Below are 17,660 nucleotides of genomic sequence, written 5' to 3'. Positions count from 1 at the left end.
AACAGGAAGCGGAACTAGCTGGTATGACCTTTGACTTCCCGCACGCGTCGTGACGCAGTTGTAACTTCGTTTCTGTGGTAACCAGGCTGAGCGTCCTTCTCTGAGCGCCGCATCGCAGAGTTGCAGGTGAGATGGGTAGCGCTGGCCACCCAGCGGGATCGGGATTCAGGGCGTCAGGGACGCACCTCAAATCAGTCTCCGAGACTGGGATGACTGTGCGAGGACGGGTGGGTCTGTCGAACCGTGGCGCCAGGGAAGGGGAATGGGAACAAAGCTCGGGTCCGGACGCTTGGGGGCGGAGGGAGAGAGGCCGGCCAGAAAACTACCATTCCCAGCATGCTAAGGGGGCGAGCTGCTGGGTTCCTAAGTAGCCCGGAGCCGCGTTGCCTTCTAGGCTTTGTAGTCTCTGAGGTCCAGTCCTCTTCCTTTCTGGACAGTTGTGCACAAATAAACTTTAAGGCTTGTAATAAAAAATAACTGAAGGTATTTTAAAACCAGATAATAGAAAAAATTAAAATGAATCATCAGAGTAATGACAAATAAGCCATCCTTGTGGTCAGATAAACAGATGCTTAAATTTTCTGTGAATATGCCATAATTACGTAAATTCTCTTAGCCTCAGTGTCCTTAACCATGAGACTAAAATAATAGTATATATTTTTATCAGCATTAAGGAGAAAATCTATGTAAAGTGCTCGGTAAATGATAGGTGGTATAATTCTTGACCTGTCTTCAAAACAGAAAAATTATATGCAAGAAAATGGTTGAGAATTAACACACACAAAAAAAAAAAAAAAAAAAAAAGACTTTATCTTTTACAGTAGTTTTAGGTTCACAGAAAAGTTAGATGAAGGTACAGAGAATCCTATTTCTCACGCCTGCCATCCCTCCTCCCCCCACTGTCAGTATTCCCCACCAGAGTGGTACATTTGTTACAGCTGATGAACCTGCACTGACACATCATTATCACCAAAGTTCACAGTTAACATTAGGGTTCACCCTTGGTGTTGTAGATTCTATGGGATTTAATGCCCTATATTTACCATCATAGCATGGTAAAGAACAGTTTCACTATCCTAAAAATCCTTTGTGTTCCATCTATTTATCTCTCCCTCCCCCTTTGCCTCCTGCAACCACTGATTTTTTAAAAATTGTCTCCTTAGTTTTGCCTTTTAGAGAATGTCATATCATTGGAGTTGTGTAGAATGTAGCCTTTCCAGATTGGTTTCTTTCACTTGGTAGTATGCATTTAGGATTACTCCATGTGATTTCATGGCATGAAAAACTCATTGGCTAAGGAATTTTGACAGTTGCAAATCTCCTTTGGTGTTTAGGAAAAATATTTTTAAATATGTGTGTGTGTGTGTATATGTGTGTGTGTATTTTATGTATCTAGAAAAATCATGTCTACCTCTATAAGAAGTGATTCTGGAAAAAAAAAAAACAACTAGGCTGATTTCCCAAACTGAAGTCATTTGTAACCAATATAAAAATATTTTCCATAGCTTTGTACTACCTACATTATTATTTAAATATTTATAAGTAATCTCACTTTTCAAATTCTAAATAAACTGAATGTGATTTTATATCACTATAATAAAGTCACCTAACAAAATAAACAAATAGCTTTTAGGACAAAAAGATGTTTCCCTTAAGTAATTTCCCTTCAATTTGTAATTATGCATAACTGATTTAACAAAGTTTAATGTTAATCATCTCTAGCCTCCTCTCAGAGACATAAACACCTTAGAATGTTTTATTTCTGATTGCCCTCCTTGCATCCTACAAGTTTTTATTGTCTGGTAATTTAACGCAGTTTTTTTGTTTTAATTTTTTTAATGTTTTATTTATTTATTTATTTATTTATTTATTTATTTATTTAGAGACAGAGGGACAGAGCACGAACGGGGGTGGGGGAGGTGAGGTGGGCAGAGAGAGAGACACAGAATCGGAAGCAGGCTCCAGGCTCTGAGATGTCAGCACAGAGCCGGACGCAGGGCTCTGACTCGTGAACTGCGAGATCATGACCTGAGCAGAAGTTGGATGCTCAACCGACTGAGCCACCCTGGGCGCCCCTGCAGTTTTTGTTTTTTAAGCAAAATTTATCATTTTTACTTTTCTTGTTGCCATCAATGCTTCTTTAGATACACCTGCATGTTTACTTTTCTCTCTCCAGCCTTTTATCTTACGTTTCATTCCTCTCTGATTTTAATTTTATTCTTCCCAGTACATCTTATAGGAGTTCTTTCAATCAGATTCTTTGGTAATTTCTTTCTATCTGTAGTAGATTTTCTTTTTTTAACCTCCATCTTTTAATGATTGTTTAGCTAAGCATAGAATTCTAGGTTAATAGCTGTTTTTACCTTTGCTTGCACGTGCATATGCGCATGTGTGCACACACGTGTGACCAGAGGAGGGGCAGAAAGAGAGAGAGAATCCCAAGCATACTCCACGCTGTCGGCATGGAGCCCAGCTCAGGGCTCCATCTCATGAACCATGATACGATGACCTGAGCTGAAATCAAGAGTCAGACACTTAATGAGCTGAGCCACCCAGGCGCCCCTACCCTTACCTTTACGGTTTTTTTTAATGTTTGTTTTTGAGAGTCTGCAAGTGGGGGAGGGGCAGAGGTAGGGGGACAGAAGATCCAAAGTGGGCTCTGCACTGAAAGTGGAGAGCCCGATACGGCGCTTTAACTCACGAACCATGAGATCATGACCTGAGCTGAACTTGGACACTCAACTGACTGAGCCATCCAGGTGCTCTCCCCTGCTCCCCGGCTTATCTTTACCTTTTTAAAGATACTATTCTGGTGGTTGGGAAGCTCTAGCCCATAAGGCAAATTCAGTCCATCGGCTATTTTGTATGGCCCATAAGCTAAGAATTTTTTAAAAGACATTTTTAAACAATTGAAAAAAACCAGAAGAATATTTTAGGACACACTAAAATTATAGAAAAGTCAAACTGCAGTGTCCATGAGTAGAATTTTATTGGAATACAATCATGCTCATATTGTGTTCATATTGTCTCTGGCTGTTATCATGCTGTAATAGCAGAGCTGCATAGTTGCACAAAGAACATGTGGCTCATGAAGCCTAAAATATATATCATCTGGCCTTATGCAGAGGGAGTTTGCCAACCCATGTACTACTGGCTCCTATTGTTGCTGATGAGAAATATACTCTTAGTCTAATTATTATTCTTGCATAGGCAGTTTTTCTTTTATCCAGTCATTTTCAGGCTTTCTCTATTTTTAGTGTTTTGTAATTCCACTACTATATATTCAGGATTTATTTTTATTTTCCTGCTCAGACTGAGGATTCAGGTCTTTCATCAATTCTAAAAAAAAAAAAAAAAAAAAAAAAAAAAAAATTAGCCAGTATTTTCAAACAATATTTTATTTCTTTATTTTTTGAATTCCTATAAGACATTAATGGAATTCCTCTAAGACACAGATAATCTTTTTCTTCTGTCTTACATGTCTCTTAACTGCTTTCCATATTCTCTATTTCTCTGTGTTTCGTTCTAGATAATTTCTTCATAACTGCCTTCCAGTTCATTAATTTTCTTCAATCTTGTCTAATATGTTTTTAACCCATCCAGTTAGCTTAAAGTTTAATGATCATATTTTCCATTTTTAAAGTTTCTGTTATTTTTCATAATTACCTGTTCTCATGACTTTTCTCTATATGTATTTCTAATAATTATAAAGATACTTACTTCATTGTGTCTTCCACAGTCTATTATCTGAAGTTCTTGGGGACTTGCACACTACACAGGTAGTGTGGATTGGGGTGCACACCTACTTTGATCTAGGATTTGGATTCCTCACAGCATTTTTGTTTTCTTCTGTTTTCTATCCAGAGCTATCAGTAGAGAAAGCTTCTTTGTCACTTCTGTAGGCTAGTAAAGTTCGTTTTTTTAGTCTTCTCATTTACCGAGAGGTCCGCCCCTCCAAAGTCCAGGTTGTATACATGGTTTGACTTTCAGTTCTCAGTTTTGAACGAGGCACCTGCTCTCCCCATGGGGGAAATTGAGACTCTTGCCCCCAGGGCCTGTATCACATTTGATCGCTCCCTGAGTCACTGCACACAAAGTCATTGCCATCTGGGTGGAGGATTTCCCTTTACTCTCTCTTCCTTCTTTCCGTGTTTCCTTTTCCCCCAAAGCTCAGCTCTGTAATTATACTTTCTTATTTTATTCAAATTTTTTGTATATTTGTAGCATCAACTAATGACATCATGTTTCACAAACAGGATGTCTCTTTCCGGTTTTTCTTTTAAGTTCAAACCAAAACCAGGAATGACAACATTTATGGCTAGCTTTACAAGAGTCTAGACATTATTAAGGTCTGTTTCCACCCAAAGTAGGTAAAAGATATTTGCAAATATGAAAATCTGTTGTCTCTTCTAATGTCATGTCTTCGTAGGAGGCACCTAATTTCACATTCACAGGGGCTGTGGAAAATATTACTGAGTGTTTAATTGCTCACATGGTAGTCAGTCAGGTTCTGATTGCCTCCTTTGAAATAATACCATCATTTTATTCCTTGGTAATGCTTCTCCCAGATTTGGAGTGAGAAGGCCTTCTGTTGAGACACCCTCCGTGGATTATCTTCCTACTGGTCTATGGTGCCCATCCAATGTGTACTGTGTGTGTCTGATCCCTTAACGTAGAAGGTACTATCTGAAATTATACACATGCCAAACCCCAAAGAGAGGAGACTTCAGCTGGGAAAAAAGGATTTCACACCAGGATATCAGATGAAAAAGTTCTGGAGATGGATAATGGTGATGATTGCACAAAAATGTGAACTTACATCATGCCCCTGAACGGTACACTTAAAATGGCAAAAATGACAAATTTTTGGTTATGTGTATTTTGCCACAATAAAAACAATCATGATTTCAGTCATATTTTTATATATGTATGTATATATATGTATGTGTGTGTGTGTATGTGTATATATACATATAATGTTTTTCATAGTGAGAAGGTATTATGCATTGAGAAGGTATAATGAAGAATGCATTGCTGTATTTCAAAATAATTTTTTAAAATTAAATGTTAAGAAAGATTGACATTAGAGTTAGAACATGAAGTCAGGAGCACCTGGGTGGCTCAGTCAGTTAAGCATCCAACTTCGGCTCAGGTCATGATCTTGCAGTTTCTGAGTTTGAGCCACGCATTGGGCTCTGTGCTGAGCTTGGAGCCTGGAGTCTGCTTTGGATTCTGTTTCTCCCTCTCTCTCTGCCCCTCCCTGCTCACACTCTTCTCTGTCTCTCTCAAACATTTAAAAAAAAAAAAAAAAAAAAAAAAAAAAAAGAACATGAAATTAGCTCATAATGGCAGCTGGGCTATGTAAAGCCCTCTTAGAAAGGAAATGTTGTCAGGTCATTAAAATTTAGCTGCCACTTTATTAAAGGTGTGTTCATTTATCTAAGAAAGAATGTGTCTTTGCAAAGGGGATCAATTGGTCCTGTGGGTGTCAACAATGTAGAGATGCCCAGGCAAACTGGGAAGATGCCACCTAAGCATTACCCATCTCTAGTTTCCTTGGCTTTAAATCTCTGCAGTAGATGAAGTTCCCCCAGACCTTAGGAGCTTTGAGTGACTTCTTGATGTCCACTATTTTGAATCCTGAGAATGTCCATGCTCAATAGTAATAATGATGATATGGCTAATATTTACCAAGCACTTAACTACATGTCAAACACTACTTTCAGTGTTTTGTATATAATAACTCATTTATAAAACCCTTTACAGTATGTATAGTATCTCTGATTTACAGATAAGAAAACTGAGGCACAGAGAGTTTTAGTAACTTGCTCAAGGTTACACAGCTAATAGGCGATAGAAACTGGGTCTCATCCCTGGTACTCTGATTCCACAGACTGTGTTCTTGGCCTTAGCCCCATGTAAACCACCTTCCAATAACTGGGCTTTCCATGTGGTGGTCTGTGAGGACAGAGTGCATGGATGGCCTTGCCATGGCACAGGTGGAGGCTAAACCAGCTTAAAAGAAATGTTTATTTATTTCTATCTTCAGAGTATGAAGAAAATTTTGAGCCAATCTTTCTGATTTTGGACATGTTATATAAATATCAAGGTTTTCTTCCCTTGCAAATGTGAAGATCTGCCATTCTGAGCTCACATTTTCACAAGGCTGGAGCTGAGAGTACATGTGCCCCCAGTTCATCTCAGCCACCCTGATACCAAGGCTGCAAGAAAGTAGCCAGATAGCACACCTTGTTCTCTCAAAGGAGAGGAAATCAGACTTGTATTTAGCTTACATGACTTGTTTGTTAACTGTCTGGGCTGCAGAAACATCTAGACTGCTTGGCTGTTGACTTTCCCATTGTAAATGAATAAATTGGCATTTTGGACTCTTTTCAGTTTCAGTGAGCTTGGACAATGTAGGGCATCTGGGTTTGCTTTGCGGGTGCTAATGGAGGCCCCTGAGAGTTGAGGGTGGTATGAATTCACCAAGGAGAAAGCCACTGGGTAAGGATTCTTGGCTGCTACCTGCTATCTTTCTAAGTTCCCTTGCATGACCCCACACCTTGCACCCTTACCCATCTGAGTGTTGATGGTTAAGAGCAGTCAAACTTCAGTTAATGTGAGCACCAGTGGACCGTGAGGGCAGGGGGACCCTCACCCATAGAGACAGCCTGCAAGCTAGTTAAACAGGGGGAATGACAGGGAGTTGGACTAGAAGCACATGCCAAAGGTTCTGTTTCTGACCAAACATGCATGTCCTGAGGCAAGTCACTTCACTTCATGGGCCTCAGTTCCCTCATCTGACGAAGGAGGAGCTGTCTCAGACCCCTGCAGTGCTCAAGTTCTTTGGTACCTTGGCACATTGAAAACTGCAAGGACATCTCTAAACAACAGCAATAACAAAAAGCCACATGATGTAACATTGTGTTTTGAAAGAAAACCATACACACTATGTAATCCCACTTAATGTGATGTACAACAATTGGCCAAGATCATCTATGTGATCGAAGTCCGAATTATGGTTACCTTTAGAGGGGCAAGTGAAATGGGGGCTTCCGTGAGGTATTGGGAGTGCTCTATATTGTTCCTAGGGTCCTAGGGTGAAAATTAATGTGCCTGTTTTGAGCATACTGGCCAGTATCTAATAAAATTATTTTCCCTAGGAGAAAAGAAAGGAGGAGAAAGGAAGGAATGGAGGGACAGACAGAAGGAGGAAGGAAATAGACACACACACACACACACACACACACACACACACACACACATATTGAGACATTAAGAGAATCAGTTTGTGGCCTGCTGTTCCTGTCAGCAGCATTCCCCAAAGTGTCCCTCTGGAACATTAAACTCTCCAATGTTGCTGTCATTAGAAATTTTTCTCAGAAAGGGTGTGGGAAAGTCTGGGAAAGGAGATACTTTATTATGGAACTTCTCAAAGACTTTTATGGGCATAGTGGTCTCTCAGGAAGGCCATCATAAACAGCATTTCCTACACTTAATTGACCAAAGAACTTTTTTTGTCTCAAAATATCTCTCAGGACTGTTGCTTTTCAGGGCTACAGTTTGGGGAACTCTATTTGGAACATGGGCAGAAGCTGTCAGTATTTCCCCTGTAACTCTTGACCACATGCCATGGTGGCCAATTAAATAAAGAGGATTCTGAATCAGTAATAACTCCTTTCAATGTTTTTCAATCCTATTGTTAGAATATTTTAGAGCAGCTTTGTTGGAAACAAAGAGTACAGTTGCAGACATTTCTAGATGGGCCAATTCTCAGAAACATCATTCTCCTGGAGAGACACACATTGGCTGGTTTGCAATGGCAGTCGTTCGTCATATCCAACCCCCAGGGGAAACTGTCCCATCAGTACTGAAATACCATGTTCATTCTGACCATATGGAAATTGAATTCACATCTAGTTTTGTAAGTACTGTAACTGGATGGGCTTGTCATCTCAGATTAACAGTGGACTGTTTTCTGTTTTTTTGGGACAGGATAAAAAATGTCAGTACTCACTTCACCGAGAGGAAAGGTAGAAGTGGTTCATTGCCGAAGAACAGAATCACAGGATATTTATTGTATCAAAAACCTCATTAGAAAATTTACCCAGAAGCTGTTTGGGAGGCTAAATATCATCTATCTTCTGTAAGTATGTAGCTAAGTAACCTAGGAATATTTATCAATTTTATCACACACTAGAAGGGACCCAACTCCTTTGTCTTTATGGGGCTTATGATCAGGAAGTGAGCAGCAAGAAAATCTATTCCTGTGGAGCAGAAGATCTCCAGGAACAACCAACCTCTAAGTTCCATAACAGCCTGCAAAATGAAAGGGTTTCTCGTGGGCTTTGGATTCAGGCAAACTTGGGTTCAAATCTCAACTGCCTGTCCCACTAGTAGAATCTTGGGGTAAGTTAATAATATCAGCTGCCAGTTTTGAGAATTTATTTTCTGTCAGGTTCTGTGTTTTGCCAATATTGTCTTATTTGCAACGCTGAGGTAGACACTATCCTGCCCATTTTACAGATCAGAAAATGGAGGCCGGCCGAAGGTCAAGCAGTTAGTAACAAAGCCCATATTTGCTCTTAACCATTGTTATTAAGTGTTCCTTTAAACTTCAAAATACACATAGATTTTTTTTCTGTTTTTTTTGGGGGGGTGGGTGGGGAGGAAACACCAGAATATAAATATCCTATAATCTATTCCTTATTATTTTTATTGAAAAAGATGAAAAAAAGCTCAAGTATTTTGAATTTTATAAAGCTTCATATTAAATACAACTGAAATGTTTAAACAAAGGCCAGCCTAAGACATTAAAATTTGTAGTTTCTGGTGATCACACTGATGAATGTAATGTAAATTGACACAGTTTTGTGGTAGAGCATTAGGGCAACATGTATAAAATGCTTTAAAAAATATCTATATATCAATGAAATTATTCCATTTTTTGGCACTTTGGTGGATTGAAAACCTTAACAATGTCCTCTGGAGGGAAACAACATGTCGATACACCCCACACATGCCAACCCAAAAGTTAAGGACTGTGCAGAGAACATTATCAAAATGAAATCAGAAACTGTAGGAAAATAGCAGGAATCAATGCCACCCTCTTGCTACATTCTAGAAATCTCCTGCTTCTGTTTTGACAGCTTTGCAAAGAATGTAAGATAAATACTCCCTCTACCTAAGGAGGGAAGTATTAGATCCTTTTGTATAAAATTGGGTTGTTCATTGTAAGGATGAATGAGACATCAACTCACTCCTGAAGTGCGAAAGTTAGGAAACTAGCCTTTTCAACTTCAGCATGGAATGAAGGGGGACAAATCCTTCAAGAATTTGTAAGCATGTGTTGATTTGAGTTCCATGCTAATTATCTGTGTGGCTTGAAAAGCTTCAAAACTTCCTAAATAATGAGTCCATTTTCAGACAAAGACTATGTTCATTTACCGATAGACTGAATAAAGGGAATAAAGTGGTGAATTAGATTAAAAGTGGTCACAGATTAGTAGTGTGTCCAGGAAACTGGTTGAAATAATGAAAATCAGGTCTGAAGGATGGAGCTTCAACTCAGACTTTAAATAATGCTCATAGATGGAGTTGTAAGTGATACACGCTCGCAGTCAAAAATCACAAATATACGAGGTAACAGGCACCGTTAGTGAGAATCAACAATATACAGCAGAATCAGACTCTCAAAGACTTCAGATGTGAGTTCAGTCAATGAATATAAAATAACTATGTTTACTACATCTAAAGTGAAAAGATACATTTAAAAAGACCAAAAAAGTGAATAATGAGATTTGAAAAAAAAGTCAAACCATCTAGAATAGTATAGTTAAAATTAAAAGCTCATTGGATGACTTAAACATTGTAAAAGACACAGGTGAAGATAGAAGTAGCAAATGGGGTGGGGAAGGGGGGCAAATACCAATAAAACATCCAGATTCAGTGCAAAGAGACAGACAAAAAAGTAAGAATGGAACAGTTAACAGTTGGATCTATTCAGACGTCTAGAAGGACATGATGGGCAGTGGAAAAGGCCAATATTTGAAGAGATAATGGCTGACAGCTGTAACTTTCCAAAATTGTTGAAAAGCACCAATTCTTAGATCCAGAAAACTGGATCCCGAACAAGATAAATACACAGAGAATTCCTCAGCTCATCATAATGAAACAGCAACACATCAAATCTGAAGAGAAGATCTGAAAAGTTATCAGGGAGAGAAGATAAATTGCCTGTAAACAATTGAAGATTAGGCTAATGGTGATTTCTTACTAGCAAGCACGGTAGCCAGAAGATAGTAGAATGTCTTCAGTATTGGAAGAAAATAGCATCAAAGTAAATTGTGTACCTAGTGAAACAATTTTGCAATACGTAGGAGAAAATGAATGCATTTTCAGACAAGCAAAATACTGAGTTAGTTTACCAGTGAAATCTGTATAAAGGAAATTCCTCAGAATATACTCTAGGCAAAAGGAATAATTTCTTAGCTGGAAGGCCAAGATATAAGAAGGAAAGTAAACAAATATATGTGTAAATATGTTGGTAAATCTAAGAAGAAACTCTAACTTGTATAAAGCAATAACAATAATGACTAATCTAATATAGATATTAAATATAAATAGTTATATGATATAAATAAGTTAGGTAAAATACACAACAAAAATAGATGAATTGGTTGGTGCGTGATTAGAATGAAAGTACTCTTAAGGTATTATTCAGAAGGAGGGTAGTATTCAGAGGTTCTCCCCCTCCCTCCCAGGAAGCACACATCCAAGCATGTTATGGGGTAAATTATCAAACTTTATTGAAAGACATCAAAGAAGACCTAAGTAAATGAAGAGGTATACCATGTTTTTGGATAGGAATATTCAATACTGTAAAGAAGTCAATTCTTCTCCAGTCAAAATCCTACTAGGATTGTTTGTTAAAGTTGACAAAGTGTGTGAATTTATATGAGAGAGCAAAGGGCCGGAGCCATTTGAAAGAAGAAAAATAAGGTGAGGAGATTAGCCCAACTAAAGACTCATGGTAGGCATAGTAATCGGGACAGTGTGGTAATGGCCAAGGACTCAGAGCTCCCAGAGGCAGACCCATGCATACATGAAAACTGGATGACCAAACCAGTGGGGAAAGAATGTGCCATTCAATTAATGGTGCTGGGACAATTTGTTACCCATATGGAAAAGAGAATAAATGTAAATACGAATCTCATGTCATACAAAAAAAGGAAAAAAGCAATTCTGGGTGAATTTATGACTTAAATGTGGAAAGCAGCTAACATTGTTGAGAGAATCTTCTAGATTCCAAATTCATGTATCCAGCTTCTTGGTGGATGTCACCCCTTGGATACCTAGTAGGTACTTCACCGTTAGTTTGATCATCACCTGCCTCCAAACTACCCCATGTTTTCCCCATCTCGGTAACTCTAGCAACTCCAGCCTTTCACTTTCTTGGACCAAAACCTTGGTGTCACCTTCATACTTGCTCCTACATCCCACACCAGCAAAGCTGTCTGCTACACCTACAGAATATATCCAGAAGCTGGGCTCTTCTTTCTACCTCGCTTCTCTTGCCAAGGTCCGATCCAAGCCTGGTGCACTTGAGTGTTACTATTGCCCCTTTCTGGTTTCTGCTTCCGCCTTGGCATCAGCCCTCACCCATTCCCCCTCCTGCCCCAGCAAATTATTCTCAACATAATAGCCAGAGCGGCACCATTCACATCAACTGGTTCCTGTCGTGCTTCTGCTCAAAACCCTCCACTGGTCTGCCACGTCCCTGCCAGGATGTGGTGTGGAACCCACCCTTTTCCTTTCTGACCTCACCTCCCTTGAGCTCCACTGAATTCCTTTATTTTTCCTGGAGCACCCCAGGTACATCTGTGCCTCATCCTACAGTTATGGAGTAGTCCCCGTTGCACTTGACATACTTGCACGGTTCATCCTCTTTCCCCTATTTTTCTTCACAGCACTTGTCCCCACCTGACATTCTGTGCATCTTAGTTTAGTGGGTTTTTTTTTTTTTTAATTGGCCTGCCTCCATCCATTAGAACATCAGCTCCATGAGGGCAGGGATCTTGGCCTGTTCTCTGCTGTATACATGGAGTCAGAAAAAGCTTGGCACTTGGTATGTATTCAGTGAGTGTTTTTTGCATTAATGAATAAATCCACTACTAGGCATGTGATTGTGCAAAACCTCCCTAAGCCTGGAGGTTTTGCACAATCAGTTAATAACCTCATCTGTGAAATGGACAGTTGTACTTCATTTATAGGGTGAGTGGGAGAGTGAAAAAAAGTTATTAAATACAGTGCAGTGCCTAGCTCCTAGGAGGTGCTCATAGCTGCTGTATCCCCTTCCCTCTGGCTCTGCCTGTAAGAGAGCAGGGACCAGGGTCAGATAGAGGCAAGCTTTTCTATTATTCTCCTGCCCTTCCTTTCTCAGCAACTCGGCAACCATAGAACAGGATGAGGCATTGCTTTATGAGTACAATGCAATTCTCTTCCATATACACATTAAAAGAAAGCAACAAGCATTAGAACATGGTACAAAAGGAGGTGTAATTGCCTCTGAGATGGAAAAACAAGTGCTAGGGGCCACTGTATGCCTTAATGAGTCTTGAATCTTTACCACATGAATAAACTTCTGCATGTGAATAAATTATAATCCCCCAGCTTGGTAGCAGGTGTGCACGTCTGACTTGCCCCTCCTGGGGTGAAGTGTGTTACAGTTGGCCTGAGCAGGAGCGGATGTAATTTGGCTGTCCACGTGACCACCAGTGACCCATGTGATCAATTGCCAAGGGCCCATCCTTTTATGGGGTATTCAGAACATGGCATATGGGATATGGGTGGGATTACAATTGAGGCCTTTCTACAGATTTTTTTTTTTCAAGAACCTTCCACAAGTCTGTTTTCTCAAATCCTACACACAAACACATACTAATTACCTGAAAGTTTTTGATAGCCAGTTGTTTTCAAAGAGCTTTGTACCCCTGCTTAGAGTATAAGGTCTTGGAGTAGCTGTCAGAGTACCTCAAATTTACATGTCTAATGTGTTTGTATCTTTTCTGAATTGGCAGATAAGAAAAGCATAACTTACACCATGTGGGATGGAGTAGTGAAAGATTTTTTTTTTTTAAGGTTAAAATCGTATCCTAATAACTAAAAAGGTTGTGACTTACCTCAGAAGCCAGCATATCTTTAGAAGTAAAAGTAAATTTACATTAAGGGTGCCTGGGTGGCTCAGTCGGTTAAGCATCTGTCTCAATCTCAGCTCAGGTCTTGATCTCAGGGATGTGAGTTCAAGCCCCGCATTGTGCTCCACACTGGGTGTGAAGCCTACTTAAAAAAAAAAAAAAAAAAAAAAAAAAAAAAAAAGAGGGGCGCCTGGGTGGCTCAGTCGGTTGGGTGGCTGACTTCGGCTCAGGTCATGATCTCACAGTCCGTGGGTTCAAGCCCCGCGTTGGGCTCTGTGCTGACTGCTCAGAGCCTGGAGCCTGTTTCGGATTCTGTGTCTCCCTCTCTCTCTGACCCTCCCCTGTTCATGCTCTCTCTCTGTCTCAAAAATAAATAAACGTTAAAAAAATTTAAAAAAAAAAAGGTAAATTTACATTTTCATCGGTGTCCTGGAGCTCGCCAAATAGCTGCTATCCAGCCCATGCAGTCTTTCATTTTTCATGTTAGGTAAGGCCCATCACCTTTTGCCAGGCCAACCTCAAGGCTTAGAGCAGGTGGTTTCTTTTCTAGTTTATTGAATTTGTTATATTAGCTGCCAGCTCAGTCACAGATACAGGAATGAATACAACTGACCTCACCTAAAAACCCTGCTAAGTGTTAGGGGAGAAAATGAGAAGATTCGGCATAGCAGATGAGTGGGGAAAAGGGCCAAAAGAATTGTCCACATCAAGTGCACATGTCACAGGACAGGGGGGCGTGGGGGCGGGCGGGTGGCAGAAACCACGATAGGCTTGGGGAACACATGTGATGTTTAATAAAGTGGAAAATGGGGATACAGTTTCACCAAGATTTCCATCAAGTGTAGTTAAATAAAATGAATTTTGGCTGAACTTGGACAATTCTCTAAACAAGTGAACAAATGAGACATTAATGAAAAAAAAACTCTGATTTCACTTGCTGGATAATATCCTTGAGCTTTAATGTATTTTGTGTGAAATATATACGTGTGTGGGTGTATTTTTTTAATTTGGCATATTTCAAAGAATAATTCTAAATCCAACTTTTAAAAACAAGCCTCCCTCTACCTTTTTCCTCATCTCTCTTTGCTCTCACAATAATTTTGTCTGTCCCATAGAGGACTAATGTTAAGAGGTAATAAGAACTGGAAATTATGTATACAAAAGGATAATGCTACAAAAGTTACTTTCTTGCACTTGGCCATTTGGAAATTGAAGTGCATTTTCCCATTGAAACGAAGTTATTCATGGCTGGCTTCCCAGGCAGACCCACAAAAGTCTATTTAATCTACAATGTCTGTGTGGTATAGTACTGTGCTAATTGTACTATGGAGCCCAACCACCACCCTAGGTTCCCATGGATAAATGTGTTTCAAGTTCAAATTGGGATTCCAAGAACACATTTCCCTTGTTGCCTGAGGGGATGGCAGCTGCCTTGTCCCAGCTCTTGCCCACTTCCTCCTTCATCATCATTGTCAGGTCCCATTCCCTGGGCATTTTCTTATCTGGATTAGAGTGAGGACTATCACTGTGGAGTAGTAGGTCATGGCTCTGGGAGCCTCCGGCAGAGGAACCCTGAGGACCAGGAGCTGGAGGGAGCCACTGCAGGAGTGGGAAGAAGGGTAGGGCTTCAGCGAATCAGAATGGAGAGGTTGGGAGGCTGCATCCTTTTGCTAATGAACCCCCTGTATGGATAGTATATTCTTGGGACCTGAGGGCAGTCTACTGTCTTCTCTGCATGATAGCCAGGGCTACGGTGGGGTCTTTGGGGCAGGTGCACCCTGAGGGAGTCCCCCATGGCTGAAGAGTGGGCTTCCTATGAGAGAGGACAGTGGCTGTAAGTGCTGAGATTGACGTCTCCAGCACAGTGTTTCCCAAAGATGCCTATGCCTCTGATAGTGCCGAAGGCAATTTGTCTCGATACACGCAAGAACAATTTTTGTTCTAAATGTTGTATATTTTTATAGTTTTATTTATGGCAAGGGATACTGGTTTTCCATTTGTGATTTTGTTGTACATTTCCTATTGAAATAGTCTTATTTAAGCCAAAGTGAACTGATTTGAAGAAAATAAGTATAGGAAGTGCACAAATGTGAGAGACTGCAGTTTGGTGATTGGATCTAGTAAAATGATATGCTGTCAAGTGGGGGAGAAAAGCAGACTACAAACAGTATGGGTTGTGTGCCTCCATTTTTAAAAACACACAAAATACATTTCATTTGATAATTACTCTCAAAAAAGAGAGAAGTCTGCTGAGATAGAAACCAAAATACTGACACTGTTTGGTCATCTACAGGAGGTGGTATTAAGGATGATTTTTCCAATTGTTTTTCTCTTCTTGTGAGTACTTACTGGTTTTGATTGTAGTCACAATTCATTGCTTTTATGATGAAAATATAACTGGCAACCATATAGCACTTTCTACTCTGTCCATTATCTTTTCTCCTCTTCCTTCAATTACATGCTGTCTTCTTAGTTTTGAAGGAACATTTTACATCTTTTTCCTCCAACTTAAGATACCAGTAGATTTCACTCAGTTGAAAAAGTGAAAACTGCATCTCAATTTGTATACAATTGGTTCTCTGTGTAGTAAATCATATGCTGTCTCTAAGTCAGCACTCTTTCTGTCATGCCGGGCCACATGACAGGGTAGCAGTTGGGAAGGACCTGATCTCAAGATGTCCCTTTGGGATAGCCACCAGAATAAGAGTTGGAAGACCCTCGCTTCCCCTTCCTTGTGTTTATTAAACTTCCTCTGTGGCCTTAGCTTAAACCAGACCCCTCAGGGTCTCCATTTCTACAGCTGGGTCAGGTGATAGATTTTCATATCCCATAAGAATCCATTGGCCCAGGGGCATGGGCTTAGGGTTTGGAAAAATTGGCTTAGATGGCTGACAGAGGTGGGGCTGAACTCTCAGCCTCACTGTTTTGCACAGGTGACCAACTCATCCCAGTTTGCTCAGGATTTGTAGCCCTAATGGTCCCATGTTTGGGGACCTTCTCAGCCGCAGGCAATCATGGACAGTGGGCCACTCTAACTGTATATGTTTAGGCCAACACAGTGGAATTGGCAACATGGAGGATAAGGAAAACTGCAGTCAGTTTCCCCAATCTCAAAGGGAAGGGTATTGGACACTTCATGTAAGTATAACACCTTTATAATGAAATGTAGTTTTCAATAAAAATGTAGTTAGTAGCACAGATGTCCTGAAAGATCTGTTCTCAAAGTTGCTGCCATGTTGTACCTACCTCTTCCAGAGGTTTCATACCTTATGTAGTGGTTGCTAGGCTTCAGTAGCCAAAGAAGGGGGAAAAATGACACCTCTTTGTCTCCCTTTTGGTAATCTTAGTCATGTGTGCACTTTTAATCATTTCTACAGGGAAAAGGCAAACCTTGCTGTTACCCTCTGCAATGACAAGGAGGAGATAATGGCCCAGGCTACCTTTGTGGACTATCCCAACTGGAATGTCTCCAGTCAGGACAACTGGGTATCCGTGTTCCGGGAGCTCGACCCTGAAATCCCATGCACGGTAAGCAGTTACACACAATGCTTATTAGAACAGCCTTAATTTTGAAGGGAAGTTCTATGTTTGCATATATGTCTTTCCAGTTTTGAGACTAAGTAGTTGAAAACTCACAACAGAAGGTATGTGACATTATGACAGAAATGAAGTTAGCTGGCAGGGAGGAAAGATGAGTCCAAGAGCATCCCAAGACGGGATAGGAAAAGGGAGGTAATAGTCAGATCAGTCAGCTGGTAGCAAGGCCGAGGTCATGCTGTGCTGGGAGGACTAGGAGGGAGCAAGGAATCAGTGGGAGCGTTAGATATGTACCTCTCAGTTCTCCACACTGCTCCCAACATCAGTGTCCAAATTCTTTGTTTTTTTAATTGTCTTTTTATTGAAGTATAGTTGATACCCGGTGTTACATTACTTTTAAGTGTACAGCATAGAGATTGGACAAGTCTATATGTTGTGTTGTGCTCACCCCAAGTGTAGCTACCACCTGTCGCCATGCAACTCTATTAACAGTACCATTGACTGTATTCCCTATGCTGTACCTTTCATCCTTATGACTTGTTCATTCCATAACTGAAAGTTTATACCTCACACTCCCCCTCACCCATTTTGTCCATCCCCTACCACCTTCCCCTTTGGTAACTACCAATTTGTCGTCTGTTTCTGTTTTGTTTGTTTGTCCATTTGTTTTTTATATTCCACATATAAGTGAAATCATTTGCTATTTATCTTTCTCTGTCTGACTTATTTGACCTAGCATAATACCTCCTAGGTCCATCTGTGTTGTCACAAATGGCAAGATCTCGTTTTTTATGGGTGAGTAATATTCCACCATATATATGTACCACATCTTCTTTATCCATCCATCTATATCAATGGCCACTTCGGTTCAGTGTGTGAAGTCTTTGGAATGCTGGGAGGGTACCTGCCTTTACACTTTTTACACCG

At 40.2% G+C, this 17,660-nt stretch overlaps 1 protein-coding gene and 1 long non-coding RNA gene across 7 annotated transcripts in view; one reads left to right on the top strand and one right to left on the bottom strand.

The window, feature by feature from the left end:
* The window catches only part of LOC145715367 (uncharacterized), a 209,011-nt gene that overhangs the window by 25,193 nt on the left and 166,158 nt on the right, over positions 1-17,660 (bottom strand). The window lies entirely within an intron of this gene.
* Positions 7-17,660, top strand: part of CFAP61 (cilia and flagella associated protein 61) — a 282,753-nt gene continuing 265,099 nt past the window's right edge. For 2 of the 6 annotated variants that reach the window (XR_009603648.3, XM_060611083.3), the window contains exons 1-3: positions 8-126; positions 7,996-8,146; positions 16,574-16,724. Coding sequence is in view for 5 of the 6 variants with exons in the window: in XM_060611083.3 (XP_060467066.3) it covers positions 8,004-8,146; positions 16,574-16,724 (294 nt within the window). In the remaining variant the exon portion in view is untranslated. Of the gene's footprint in view, positions 127-7,995; positions 8,147-16,573; positions 16,725-17,660 lie in introns of all 6 variants that reach the window. The other 4 variants (XM_060611053.3, XM_060611051.3, XM_060611072.3 and 1 more) reach the window with 3 other exon arrangements.

Source organism: Panthera onca, chromosome A3 (genome assembly GCF_046562875.1).
Source record: "Panthera onca isolate mPanOnc1 chromosome A3, mPanOnc1 haplotype 2, whole genome shotgun sequence".
NCBI lineage: Eukaryota > Metazoa > Chordata > Mammalia > Carnivora > Felidae > Panthera > Panthera onca.
This window is presented reverse-complemented; position numbering and strand designations above follow the sequence as displayed.